This window comes from Alexandromys fortis, unplaced genomic scaffold (genome assembly GCF_014885135.2).
Source record: "Alexandromys fortis isolate MF-2015 unplaced genomic scaffold, M_Fortis_MF-2015_v1.1 scaffold_102, whole genome shotgun sequence".
Taxonomy (NCBI): domain Eukaryota; kingdom Metazoa; phylum Chordata; class Mammalia; order Rodentia; family Cricetidae; genus Alexandromys; species Alexandromys fortis.
Window position 1 is genome coordinate 6,130,231 of NW_026067984.1, and position 14,990 is coordinate 6,145,220.

The 14,990-nt window shown below is 36.2% G+C and overlaps 1 protein-coding gene across 3 annotated transcripts in view; it reads left to right on the forward strand.

Annotated features, from left to right (window-relative positions):
- Positions 1–14,990, forward strand: part of Lrba (LPS responsive beige-like anchor protein) — a 468,170-nt gene that overhangs the window by 155,797 nt on the left and 297,383 nt on the right. For all 3 annotated transcript variants that reach the window (XM_050158812.1, XM_050158811.1, XM_050158813.1), the window contains exon 36: positions 11,966–12,074. In XM_050158812.1, coding sequence (XP_050014769.1) covers positions 11,966–12,074 — 109 coding nt within the window. The remainder of the gene's footprint in view (positions 1–11,965; positions 12,075–14,990) is intronic.

Below are 14,990 nucleotides of genomic sequence, written 5' to 3' on the forward strand. Positions count from 1 at the left end.
TTCATGGTTACACTGATGAGGTTCTGGTTTTTATTTTCAATAATTTTGTCTGTGTGTAGCAAAAAATAAATTGATGTTTCTTTGTGTTTGTATTAGGAAGCCATATTTATTTGCAACTTTCTATAAAGTTTTGTTTGCAGAACCATTTAGAATTTGATGTCTGTGTTTTCTCTCCCATGTCATAGTTTGGCTAGGAGGAAGAATAGCACAAGTTCAGCTTGCTTTAATATGGTCCTGTGAAAGTGTGGCAGGTATGATTTCCACTTCAACAGAAATAAAAGAATTTAAGAAGCAAACAATTAGTGGCAGGAAATAGAAGCAATGGCAGTATAGAAATGAAAAGAGAAACAATTTTTAAGAAAATAGAAGAACTGTTGGAGGGATCACCATCCCTTATCTCAAATTATATCATCAATAATAGTAAAAACAACATGATACCGGCATAAAAACAGAGACAATGATCAAACAAATGCAGGTATCCACAGCTGGGCAATGAGCAGAGAGTTAGAGACCTTGGAACATTCAGTGCTAGAGGGGATGTCAAATCCCTTCCTCAGGGTTCAGGAATCCCGTGGAAGAGAAGGCAGAAAGATTGTGAGAGCCAGATGGGATGGAGGACAATAAAGTTACAAGGCCTTCTAAGCACAGAAGGACCCATATACACGTGAGCTCACAGAGGGGTTCCAGCACTGAGAGAAGAAGTAGACACAGGTTCTAAACCAGAAAGCTGTGTCTAATGACAACTGCTCACAAAGGAAAACAGTTCCCTAACACAGTCTCACTGAGGATACAACTGGCTCTTAGGGCCAGGTCCCATGTCCACAGTAGATGGTCAACACAAAGCAAATTCAGTGCATACTTGTCTTCTTCTCTGGTAAGGTTTTTACAGGGCTCTTAACCTTACAGGTCCGTAGTATATATATTATGGCTTCTGGTTTTGCGTTTTTAGGAGGTTTCTCTGTATAAGACCACATGTGTCTGTGCATCTATGTGTATCTCATACTTTTTCTTTGACTTGTTTCTTTCTATTTGTTTTGTATGTTTTTGTTTGTTTGTCTTTGTCTTATATTATTTTATTGTTATTCTTTAGATGCCTGTTTGTTTTCTAAGAAGAGGGAGAAAGATTGTAGATTCCTAAGGTGGGGGGATTCTCAATGGAGTTGGGGAAGGGAGGCTGATAAGAATATATTGAATGAAAAACATATTTTCACTGAAAGAACAAAAGAGTGAATGATTAATAATGTAGAACAAATGGGGAAACCAGAATGATGAGCAGGTTCCTTTGTGTCTGCTCGTGATAGCTGAGTTTGCATTAATGGACTAGAAGACTTAAAGTATAGATTAAAAGGTTGATGGCGTCTGAATCAAAAGTAATGTTTCAGGGAGGCTTATTTGTTTTTATTTGGCTAAGCCCATCAGTATACTAATTTAGTATTGACAAATCAGGTTAAACTTAACCAGAGAACACAAGTATTGAGATATATTTTAATGGATAGTATTGTTAGTCATAAAGACATTAGAAATGGTAAACATAAATATTTTGGTGGAAAACATCAAAGTAGTAGAAACAATATTGGAATCTTTGTGGTGTGTGAATATTTATAATCTTTTATGTCTTTCAGCCTCCGTTTCCTCATTTATCTAGTATTTATTATGTTCTATATCAAGGTGTTCTTAACTTTGATGATATGGCAGTAAAAAGACAATTATCTTTTTGGAACTTATGTTCTAAAGGGCAGTGATAGATTATGAACTATAAACAAAATAAGTTGTGTGAAATATGAATAGTGACAAATGGTGTGGGAAAAGAAAATACCTAGTGGAACGGATGAAATGCTGCTTTAGGGAAAGTTTTAAAGAAAGGATAAGTTATTGGTTTGCAGTTTCTTATTAGGACTCCTTGAGAAGGTGCTATTTGGGCATGTACTTGAAGCATGTCCTGTAGGGATACATGCACTCGGTTATTCCAAACCATCCCTGCATCTGAGATGAAGTCTGCTTGATCATGATGATGTTCTTTTTTTTTTTTTTTTTTGGTTTTTCGAGACAGGGTTTTTCTGTGGCTTTGGAGCCTATCCTGGCACTAGCTCTGTAGACCAGGCTGGTCTCGAACTCACAGAGATCCGCCTGCCTCTGCCTCCCGAGTGCTGGGATTAAAGGCGTGCGCCACCATCGCCCGGCATGATGATGTTCTTTTAGACGTGTTCTTAAATTCAGTTTGCAAGTATTTTGTTAAGAAAATTTGCATTTGTATTCACAAGGGAAATTGGTCTGTAATTCTTTCCTTGTTGGGTCTTTATGTCGTTCGCATATCAGGGCAACTTTGGCCTCAAAATGAGTTGGGCAATATTCCTTCTGTTTCTTTTTTGTGGAATAATTTGAAGAAAGATGAAAACATGGCATTTTCAGGAATGGATGGAATGGAAACTATTAAGTGTAGGAGGGAGTGAGCTGCTTGTTTGTCCCAGCCGCCTGGCTAGCTTAAATGCGAAATAACCACACAGAAACTAATTAAATCACTGCCCGACCCATTAGCTCTAGCTTCTTATTGGCTAACTCATATTAATTTAGCCCATTTCTATTAATCTGTATATCACCACGAGGTCGTGGCCTACCAGCAAAGTTTCAGTGCTTCTATCTCCGGCCATGGCTCCATGGCATCTTCCCACTCCGCCTTCCTCCTCCCATGCTCTAGGCCAAGCCAGTTTTCTTTATTCATTAAACAATAAAATGAACACATAGTCAGAAGGATCTCCCATACCAATTAAGTTTATTTATAATTATGTTAAGGTAAGCCAACACAGAAAGACAAACACTGCACGATTGGTCCCATATACAGATTCTGGCTTCTAATTTTTATAGTTATGTAGTAATGTGGGAGAGAGAGAAAAAGAGAGAGAGAGAGACAGAGACAGAGAGAGAGAGAGAGAGACAGACAGAGACAGAGACACAGAGAGAAAATACAGTAAACTAGAAGGAACCCCATGATGTGAGAAAAGCACCTTTGAGGGAAAAGAGAGGCTAAGGTGATGATGCTGATAAGAACTGACAAGAAGTGGAGGAGGAAATAATGGGATTAGGATGTTTAAGATGGAGGTAGGAAGAAGGAGGAGGGAAAGGGCCTAGTGGGGGAAAGAATCATCCAAACTAAATATGTATTAGTATGCCAGTAATATACCTGCTGCTTTGTATTGAAACATTTTTATATATTACAAGACATGACATTGAGAACTTAAGTGGGCCATTGTCTTTTTCTACACTTGTGTGTTTGGAGAGCATCTCCTGACCTAATGATTTCTCTGAGGTTGGGAGACCCATCCTCAGGATTCCTCATAGTTAAGTCACAGTTTAGACGTCACCTCAGAGTTCTTGCAATCTGTTATCAAGGTCATTTTTACCTAATTTATTAATTTTCTTATATTCCTATTTCTCAGCAGTGTTTATCATCATTAACCCTTGGGTTTATGTTTGAATATGTTTAAAATTAATATTGTATTTTGCAAAGTGATGAATTTCATTATGGCTCGTCTCTATGAGTTTTATCACGACACTTTCCTATGTCATTTCCTCTGTTCTTGTTCCCATGAAGATGTTTATTACATCCTTGTTGCCTACTTCTGCCAATAAAATTAGTTCTTCAAAAAATAGTGATTCTCTCTTGTTTATGGTTGTATCTGCCCCCTAGAGATGTGTCTGGGTAACCAAGTAAATATTGTTTAAATAATAAGGTATTTTTCACTATATATTAAAGATGTTGGTTAAGTTTTATCCTTTGTGTAAAGAATTAATGTATTATAAACAATGCTGGAAAGAGAATAAACTTCTCAGGGAAATAATGGGCCTAGTAGTAAGCTATTTTCTTTACAGTGCAGAGTAGGGGCTGGAGCAATGACTCAGTACTAACTGTTCTTGCGAGTACTGGAGTTTTGTTCTCAGAATCCATAGTGATCTGTCCTCTTTTGTCTTCCATGGACATCTCCACGCACATGTAGGTGTGAGTGTGCATCCTTCTCCTCCTGCCCGTACACAAAATTAAGTTTACAGCATAGAGTATATGTAAAAGAACAATTTGTAGATGTATGTCTATAAAGAAATTGATTTTATTTTTTTATACATATTTGATATTTGAAGTTAAGTGAGTATATGTAGATTGTAATTTGTGAAGTAATTTGGAATGCTCCATACTAGGCTGAGTCCCAGGGGCAACAAGAATAGTAATAAAGATTTTTCTTTAACTGCCAGGACCAAATATTTTTCCTCTTGTTATGTAGATCTGACCTTTGTCCTCATCGATAGAGAAAGTGCTATAATTTGGCCCATGATTAATGTTTTAGTATGTAAATAACATGGAGACCTTTATAGATAGACAACAGTATTAGATCTATCAGACCTGATGGGTATCATGAGCAAATCAATTACTTAGGACAGATATAAGTGTTTGTTATTTGAAATATTTTTCTTATGTATTCTATATAATATTTCATATTTTTATGATTTTTGTTTCAATTACTGACATTGTTCATATAAACAACTTTCTATTTTAAGCAAATTTATTTTATAGAGTGGAAATAGCAGTAGTGGACACAATCAAGTAGTCTGTTTTAATGATTTTTAGCAAGAGAAAAAACCTTCATAACAAATTTCAGTCAAAAAAGCAAGTGTTCATTTTATAAGCAGAGCAATGTTAACGTTAAATAATAGTGTTGTTGTGAATGTTTTGTGGTGTTTAATAAAAATTGGAAAAATTTTGAAAGCATTTTTATTTTTAATTATGTGTATGTGGGTGCAGATGAGATTAGGGGAGATTGTTTCAAGCTGCAGTTGGGAACTCCTAGAAGTGGGTTCTGGGAACTTAACTTGACCCTCTGGAGGAGGAGAAAGTGCTCTTCTTAGCTGCTGAGCCATCTCTCCAGCCCACTGTTTGAAATCTTGAATTATCACATCTCTTTATTTTAATTATAAAACAGCTGATAGAAATTTTTGTTTCTAAAAGGTCTAACTTTATGTAAATAGGCAGTTTCACATTCCGTTTTTATTATTATTATTATTTTATTTCTTTTATTAAAAATTTCCCGCCTCCTCCCCGCCTCCCTTTTCCTTCCCCCTCCCCCCAGTCCCCACTTCCCCCCAACTCTACAGTCCAAAGAGCAGTCAGGGTTCCCTGCCCTCTGGGAAGTCCAAGGTCCTCCCCACTCCATCCAGGTCTAGGAAGGTGAACATCCAAACAGGCTAGGCTCCCACAAAGCCAGTACATGGCTGCTCTTCGGACTGGAGAGGGAGGGAGAAGGGAATGGGGCTCAGTCGTGCCACAAGGACATGTGCTCAACTATGTTCATAGCAGCATTGTTTGTCATAGCCAGAACCTGGAAACAACCTAAATACCCCTTGTTCGAAGAATGGATAAGGAAAATGTGGTACATTTACACAATGGAGTACTACACAGAAGAAAAAAATAACAACATTTTGAAATTTGCAGGCAAATGGGTGGAGCTAGAAAACATCATTTTGAGTGAGATAAACCAGACCCAGAAAGACAATTATTACATATACGCACTCTTTGGTGATTTTTAAACATAAAGCAAAGAAAACCAGCCTACAAATCACAATTTCAGAGAACTTAGACAACAATAAGTACCCTAAAAGAGACATACATAGATCTATTCTACATCGAAAGTAGAAAAAAAACAAGATCTCCTGAGTAAATTAGGAGCATGGGGACCATGGGAGAGGTTGAAGTGGGGGAGGGGAGGGAAGGGAGCAGAGAAAAACGTAGAGCTCAATAAAAATAAAATTAAAGAATTATTTTTCATCCTAAGAACAAAGGTTATGTTAATTTGTAGATGCCATAGTCTTTGAAGTATTTAGCATTAGCTTTATGTAGTATTGGTATTTAGAATCATTCTCCGTCCTTACTCGTTTGTGGTGTTTCTCTGTAATCAGTTCTAAAGATTTTACAGTGTTGGAAGCATTGTCAAAGTAAGGGATAGTACTTCTACTTTCTCAGTTGTTAGTGTTCCTGGAAGTAGTAACTTTTTCTGTAAATAGTCCGGTGTATGAGCAGATTCTGAGATTAGCTGCTTATGGAGGTTATAGAATGTCAAAGAAACAGAGCAGTAATGCTGGAAAACTTGGTAGAAATGTGTGTGTGTGTGCTTATCCAAGGTCTGGACTAGAATAATCAGATGTACACAATGGCTCGTAATGTAGTTATGGGAGATATCTGTCATCATTACCATTATTTATTGAGGCTCTAGTGTGAATCTTTCTCATCTGGTCACTTGAAAGGACTGTTTGTTTCCTAAGGTTGACACAAGCAGTGTTATTTCCCTTTCCCCTTGTACTGTAGACATAAATTATACACAGATTTTCTTCTTAATATTAAAATATGTGAATCATTTCATGTTCTGCATTCAGAGATTAGTCTACGTTATATTAAATTCAACATTTTGAAACTGATTATTATAATTAAAACCTTGGCTTCATTTGCCTTTAATTTTTCATTGCAATTTATCATATAAATTTTACTTGTTAAAATTGTGTAATTGGTATATTTTGAAACGTGTAAGTGTGTACATGGGGAAAATGCCTTTTAGGAAAAATTGATTGAGTTTGTGCTGTCATTTTAATGTTGCCCTAATGAAAGGACAAGCCACATTTCTGTTTAGGAGCTTGTGAGAACCTTATTTAAACCCAGATTATAAGTTGTTACGAAGAATGCACATGGTTCCATTTAAGATCATTTTTAAATTCTACGTGTATGTGTATGTATTTAGCACACCTCTCCTGAATTGTTCTTTTTTGATGGTATGATCGATTTAAAAAGACTAATTGAAAAGTACATTCTTTGTTAGTTGGGAAAATAGATTGTTATATACAGAAATCATATAGAGACTATTAATTATAGTTTTCTAAGATAGTATATAAAGTGTATATATTATAATATTAGATATAATTGACATAAAATAAAGGTCTTTGTAGAATGAAATTACAGCATATTCCATGGAGAAGCAGAGGCTTGAAGTCAGTTATTTCAGTGGTTTATGGTTTTAGCTGTAAAAAATTGGAGGGGGATTAGATGAAAACGTGGTTTGTAGCATTTGTTTCTTGGCGTTCCCTAGATACCTGTTCTTAGGATTTTTCCGTGTGCCAGATACCATTCTGTTGGATGTAGCTATGTGGAAATCCACGTTGGCAGAGACATGAGGACAAACAATGTACAAGAAAACAAGACAATTCAGATAATTTAACAAAACAGGATAATATTGTAAGAATAAAGAGAAGAAGGCTTATAGGGAGGACAGTATGGATTGGAAAGTATAATAAAGTGTGGTGAAGGAGTTGATTTCAAAAAAATATTAAAAAAAAAAGCCTCATGTAGCTCAGTTTGACCTTGACCTCACTGTCTGAATTCTTGTCTTGAATTCTTGATCCTCTTCTAAATGTATGCCACCATGGTTGTGTGATTTTTAACGTCTGTTTTTTTTTAATGTGTATGCGTGTTTTGCCTGGATGTATATTGTTGTATCAGGTGAACGAAATGTCTTCAAAGACCAGAAGAAGGTGCCAGATCTCCAGGGACTGGTGTTACAATAGGTTGTGAGTTATTGTGTGTTTGCTGAGAATTGAACTCAGGTCATCTAGAAGAACAGTAAGTGCTTTTTAACCACTGAGATATTTCTTCAATCTCTCAACATCTGTTTTAAAAGTATAGGAACAGAGAGATCAAATACCTTAAGGAGAGAACAGTATTTGTGTTTAAACACAATTAGCAAAAAGTTGAAAGTCTGGTAGCTCGAACAAAACAATCAAGGAAAAAAGTAAGTTTAAGAAATATAAAAACAATAACAAAAAATAGGAAAGTTGGTCGGTGGTGGCACAGGGCTTTAATCCCACCCCTCAGGAGCCAGAGGCAGGCAGATCTCTGTGAGTTGGCGGCCAGCCTGGCCTACAAGAGCTAGTTCCAGGATGCGCTCCAAAGTGTTTAGTTTTTAGATAATATTGTACCTAAATAAATTTATATTTAATGTTGTTTAATAAAATTTATCATTGAGTTTGAAACTGTTTAGAGTTTTAAGCAGCATAGTGGTATGCTGTAATTATCATACTAGACATTTTAATTTGTACAATTAGCAACATTTAGTGCATGTATATTGTTGGGTAATGTTACCAACATTTCTTAGCAAAAATCATTTTAAAAAATGGAACTTCTTTACCCATTCAACATTGACTCCCAGACCTTTTTCCTGACCATCATCATCATTTTGTTTCCTGCCTCTGAGTTTGACTGTTCTTATTATCCCAGATAAATGGAACCACAGTTTTTCTTGTAGTATTCTGCTTATTTTACTTAACATATTTTCTTCAAATGTTCAATTTTCAAAAATTTAATAATTGCTATTATTCTTACTTTGTGTGTGTGTGTGCATGCACCACTATGAAATCTTAATGTATAATGAAGGATAGTCAGATATAAGGAAACTATTTCCATGGTAGTCTAGATTTTATAGTTAGTCTGTTAGTTGTTAGAGTGCTTTACAAGGCAGGTAGACAAAATGTTGAGCCAGCAGAGGGATTTATTCACTCATAATGTGAGTGAGGCCTTCATTTTATTAGGGCTTTTGTGAGATAGAATAAATTAAATCTCGAGATATTACAGAGGAAGTATTGACAAAATGTGTTGATTGTAGGTACGAGTAAAAGGGAGGCGGCTAGAATAACTTTGAGGTTACTTGACTGGGGAATAGGACAATGGTGTGTCATTGACTAATCAATTCAATTAATGTTTGAGTGCTGCAAGGCAATATATTGACAATAAATTCATGATGTGGTTTCATAGTCTCCAGAGAGGAACTAAGGAGCAGAAAATAGTATTTTACATCTGCACTCTTGAAAGCCCCTGTTCATTCTGTCTTACACTCCTAGGAAGTTATTCATTAGCAGATTTAACAATTACAGTGGGGATTGTTTATAGTATCTAAACGTGCACTCTAAAGGCATTTTAAAAACCCTGATTAGATCACCTCAAAACTGTAGTCAAAATTTTTATTTCTGACTTCTAAAGTAGCCAGGAGATAATTTGAAGGTGAGGGACATTATCTTTCACAGTGCATATAGGATTCATAAAGAGTAAAACGTTATATAAAAGCAGAATTTTTAAGTTTATTTTTGTTTCTTTTTATCATTGCTTGTGCAACCTCAATGAATCAATATCGATCAGAGGAGGCACAGTCCCTATTTCTAACTCTGGTGTGTGTAGGTCTTCTTTGTAGAGCCACAAAGTAGTGTAGACCGTACGGCTTCTGCTGCAGCTGCTCAGCTCTGTAGTCCTATGTATTAGAACCAGCCACAGACGACACTTAAACAGCTGATCTTGTTAAGCTTATTAGCAAAATAATTGCTAGGTCTGCTTTGGCCCACAGGCTGTAATTTGCTGACCTTTTTATTAGATAACTGGCAGTTTGATATATTTTCTTATATATATTTCCCCAAACTCAGATTGTACATTTTTTCATGGACTCTTTTGTTAGAAAAATTTAGAACCACTTATGCTCCTGTGGTGCACATTTTGGCTTTTAGTTGTTTATTTTGTAGAAAGAGTGCGATGGTGAACTTACATCTGCTTTTTTTGATTCTAGGAACATGTTTGTCTGGTATGTTATTAGAAGTGTAGTAGTAATTGCTTTGGATTCAGTATGTGTGCAATTTATTTATTTTTGCAACAAATATTGCTAAGCAGTGAAGTATATTCCCTGTAGAATGGGAATCGAATGGTACCATTGTGTGTGGTTATTGGATCTGACATTTGTAGGTGGAAACTTTTTCTCTACTATCCTAGCTCTGTCATTTTGTATGAGAGAGTTCAGAGGATCCCAGTATAGCAGTCACATTCCAGAAACCTACCATTATGTGAACACTTGGTCACTGTCTATAAATCAGAGGCCCTGTGTCGAATGGTTGAATTCTGTTGTACCATGTGACTTGTTAGTCAAGGTCTTAAGTAAAGCTGACCTTACTTTTCTCTAGAATTTTAATATCAGAATTTAAAAAACTTATACACGATGATTTGTTCAATTATATTCATTTATGAGATTTTGCTCAATATTGTGAAATTATTTTGTTTTGCATATAATTAGATATGTTTTTGTTACAATATAGTATTTCAACATGTGAATATTTTGCCATTTAAAGAATAATTTTCATTTTTTGGAATTTTGGGTAGTTGCTAATGTTTTGCTAGCATGAACAATTAATATTAGAATTTTTAGTTGCATATTCTCATATTTAGTGTTTATGAGCCTCTGGTTCTTCATATCTTTGCCCAAACTTATATATTCTTCACTCTATTAATTACTGTGATTAAACACCAGACCAAAGCAATTAAAAGAAGTGCTTGATTTAGAGGTTGAGAGGAAGTCAGTCATGGCTGGGAAGGCTGGGGGCCAGTGCACGAGGCTGTTGGTCACATTGTATGCACATTCAGCAAGTATGCTATGAATGCTTGTGGTCACTCTACTTTCTACTTTTTATAGAGTCCAGGACTTTAGCGCACATTCAGCAGTACCACTCACGTGAGAGTAGGCCCCCCCTCAATTAACCTTATCTAAACAATCTATTAACGTGCCTAGAAGTTTGCCTCTCAGTGATTTTAGATCTTGTCAAGTTGACAGTATTAACTCTCACAGGCAGTTTTATATAATACTGCAGCTTTAATTTGCATTTTCCGATAAACAGTGATGTGGAGACTGATGGCATTAACTTCCTGACTGAACTTATTTCAGGTTGTTTTGAGTGTTAGTCGGACTTTGCCCTTCCTAGCTTATGTCCTCTGATGATCTTCACAATTGGCATTATTTTGTCCATGCTGAAAAGTTTTGCTTGCTTTTTTTCTCTATAATGTCTTTTATTTAGATGTGTGATTTTCCTTTTTACATAAGTTTTCTGACTAAATTATTCATTTTGTAGTTATCACAAAAAAGCAACATTGAAAATTATATTTACATTTTGCCACCATAATACAAATGAAAAATATGATATTGCTCATTCATCCCTGTATTGATTTTTGAGGTATTTTTCAGTACTTTGATTCTGAATTTTCTCTAGTTTCTGAATGTAAGCTTGGATTTCTGCTAAAAGTCTAGCGATATTTATACCTCTGTCATGTCAGATTGTTTGCCTATATTTGTTTTCTTAATTGTGTGAGGTTGCTGACAGCTTTGATTAGCTAATGGAGTCTCACTTGTGAATAAGAATGCCTCAGTGAGAAGAGTCATGCCGAATGTGCTTTCTCCACCAGGATCTTTGTCTCCTTAAATCTTGGCTGCCTTGATGTGCCAGTGTCGTCAAGACTTAACAAAAATACCCAACTTGATCAATTCCTACAGCTTACTTATTTGCATTTATGGCTTCATTCCTGGCCTGTTGGCTCAGTAGATCTTTTTGCCATGATGGGAATGTGTGGAGAAGGAACAGTTCACGTCAGGGTGGCTGTAGGAGGCATGGGAGAGTAGAATCTGAAATTTCAATATTCATTTAAAGGCACAGTTCTGGTGACCTAATGTCTATTAGGGCTACACTCTTAAAGTTCATATCTAGGATTGTCAAGGACTTGGACAAAAGTCATTAACATGTGCTCCTTTGGGGCATAATTTCCCCAAACAATGCTATCTTTCTGTTGCCTTCACAGTAACAACTCAACACTTCACCTTTAATGTAGAATTTTTAGTTGCATTAGTCGATTGGCCAGTGTGATACAAACTAATCCACTGCTACCAGAGTAGAAGCTTTTGCTGCTATGTTCTTTCACTTTTGTAAGTAAAATAATATTGAAGCCTCATTTGTATGAAATGAGAACAATGGATTAAATGTTCCATTTTTCTTCAAAAGAACAATATACCACTTTTGAACCCTGACCAATCATATGTTATAGGTATACATTTATTTATATGACAATATTTATCTATTGCAGGTTACTTAGCCAAACAATGAAGGATCACTTAGTAAGAGTAGCAAATGAAGCTGAATTTATCCTGAGCAGACAGAGAGCAGAGGATATTCACAGACATGCAGAATTTGAGGTAAGATTCTCCTGTGTGCTTGGTGTAAGGATGCTACTGTTTTTGGATGGTAACTAACTACATAAAGAAAATGGCAGTATTGTCTAAAGAAGCATGCTATTTGTCTTCAAAATTTAGTGTATGAAAATCATAGACTATTCTAGGAAAGCTCTCTTGGATCAGTATCAGTTCATCTGTCTTTTGATCCGCGTGCCTTCTGTGTTTTGTCGACCTGAGACTGTGAGCTTGTGTTTTCTAATGAGGAACATCACTGAAGGACTTAGTACTCTTGGGAAAGTCTCCTGTTGTGTGTGTGTTGTGATTATATGTATGTGAAGGTCAGAAGACAACTTTTGCCCACCATGTGATCAGCTTAGCATCCTGGACCTCAGCCCCCTGCGTCATTTTGCCACACTCGTGGCTCTTCCTGTGGTGGCCAATGAGGGACCACGTTTTGTGTCGCTCATCCTGTAAGCGCTGCTTATTTCAGCAGTTCCTCTTTGGCATGTGCGACAAACATGAATCCATAAAAGAGATGGCCATATAAGTGACCAACACAAGGGTGAATTAGACAATTTGACAAGGATACTTGTTAGAATTTGAAGACATTTAGAAGCAGTATGGGTTATTTCTATTACATAAAGACAGATAAGCTCAAATGTTTTTCTGGTACTTTATAAAAGATAAAAGTGATCCCAGTAGAGACTGACAAGTGGGTGTAGTTTAAAGGTTAACCGTAGTTGGGCCTTAAATTAACTCCTGAAGTTTTAGCCCTACTACAGCCAGTAGTTACATTTCTTACAGAGATGCTGTTGTATATTTGGACAATGCCTGTAGTAGTGTAGAGGCTGATGTGCTTCATTTATTATCATTAACTGTTGCTGATATAGTTCTGAGGCATATATCATTTACTTCTTTGCTTTTTATGATATCCATGATATCTTTTCCTTTTGGGATATGTTGAAGTTCTGTTAATGTTGTAAGTCTTTGATTAGGCACACATTGTAACTTTGTTCTGGAATATTTTTAACCTGTATCCAGGAACTATATTTAAAATCATAACATGTACAATGTTAGACTTTTTCTTATAAAGAGGGTATATGTATGAATGTTCATATCTTGACTAAGTGTTAGTGAAAAAATGTTTCTTGCAGTTTCAGTTTGTATAAACTATAAACTATACACATCTGTAAACCAGATGCAATAAAAATTATCACTTAATGATTTTATTTTTCAGAGCCAATTGAAGTTAAAATTCATTTCAGTAAGAGTTTCATGATGTTCTTTTAAACGATATTGCTTTGAATTACATTTATTAAGCTATAGAATTCATTTTTTATTAACTTCAGTGGAGCTACATACCATGTGGCCAGTATATTTGCTTGAATTACTAAAAACATATTCCCTTTTAAGTGCACTACTTGTTTTGAAAATACTTCATCAACTCTGTGTGTGGTATATATATGTTTGTGTGGCTACGCCTGTGTACGCATGGAAAGGTATATGTGCCCTATGAGCCCATGCATGTGAAGCTCAGAGGTCAGTGTTGGTGTCTTCCTTGATTGCCTCCATCTTATTTTTGAAACAGTTTCTCACTGAACTCTGGAGCTCATTATTCAGCCAGGCTACTTAGTGAGCTGTAGGGGTCTGCCTTTCTGTACTTCAGTTCCTGAAACGTTGGTGTACACTGATGCACAAAACTTTAAGTGGGTACTGGGAATCTTATCAGGTTTTTAACCAAGTGAGCCCTTTCTTCAGCCTCCAGCTCCATTTTCTAAGGCTTACAGCATAGTCCTTTAGCCAAACATGCTTTGTTGTATTTATCTTCAATGACAAACTAAATGAATAGTGCTGATTTTTATGTTTATATTCCAAGTACATTTTCAATATTATTAGAATGTTAACTATCCTGTATGTTTAAGTATATTTTTAATATTTAAATGTTATTGGACTATCACTATTGTTGGGCAGGCCTTTTCCTGTAACCGTACATTCTAGAAGTCATACGTTTATAACTATATGAGGTAGTAAGATGTTCTTGATACTTGTATATAACTTTCTTTTGCTTTGTAAATCATGTTCTGCAGCCAGCTTCTCTACATGATTTCTTTTCAGTAATCAAATTAGCATTTCCAGCTGCTGAAAAACTTGTCCTTTTCCATTCATTGTGTTTCCTCATGCATAAAATGTGAGATACCCACATATTTCTGCAGGAGAAAAACAAATGTGACTATTTTTAATAGAATGACAGGAAGGCAGTTATTGAAGGTGGCTTCGAGGATCTAAAAGAACAGGTCATAGAGATCTGAGGAAGCATTATAAAGATAAAGGGATTATAGCACAACAGCTGGTGGCCCTGGGGCAAGTGTCCGTAATCCTAGTGCTAGGATGGCAAAGACAGGCAGATCTCAGAACTCACTGGCCCGACAGCCTAGCTGATTTGGTAGGAAACTCTGGGTTCATTGAGATAGTGTCTCAAAAATTAAGGCGGAGAGCAGTTGAGGAAGACATTCAAGGCTAAATTCTGGCTTCTCTGTGAATATGGGTGTATGTGTGCATACACACGTGTGTGTGTGCGCACACACACATGCACTCATTCGCACATGCACACACAATTCAGTAGATGTTGTCAGTTGATATCTTACATCCAATGACAGAAGAGAGTACACTAACAAAACAGGTTACCAAAACATCTTAACGTATCTATGCTTGTGGGTACTTATAGGTGCTCACATTGTTTAAGAGTTAGACCACGTCTGTGCAGTAGTGATGCATGCCTTTAGTCACAGCACTTGGGAGGCAGAGGCAGGCAGATCTCTGTGAGTTCTAGACCAGCCTGGTCTACAAAGTGAGTTCCAGGGTAGTCAGAGCTGTTACACAAAGAAACCCTGCCTCGTAAAACAAATAGTCAAACAAACAAACAAACAAACAAGAGTT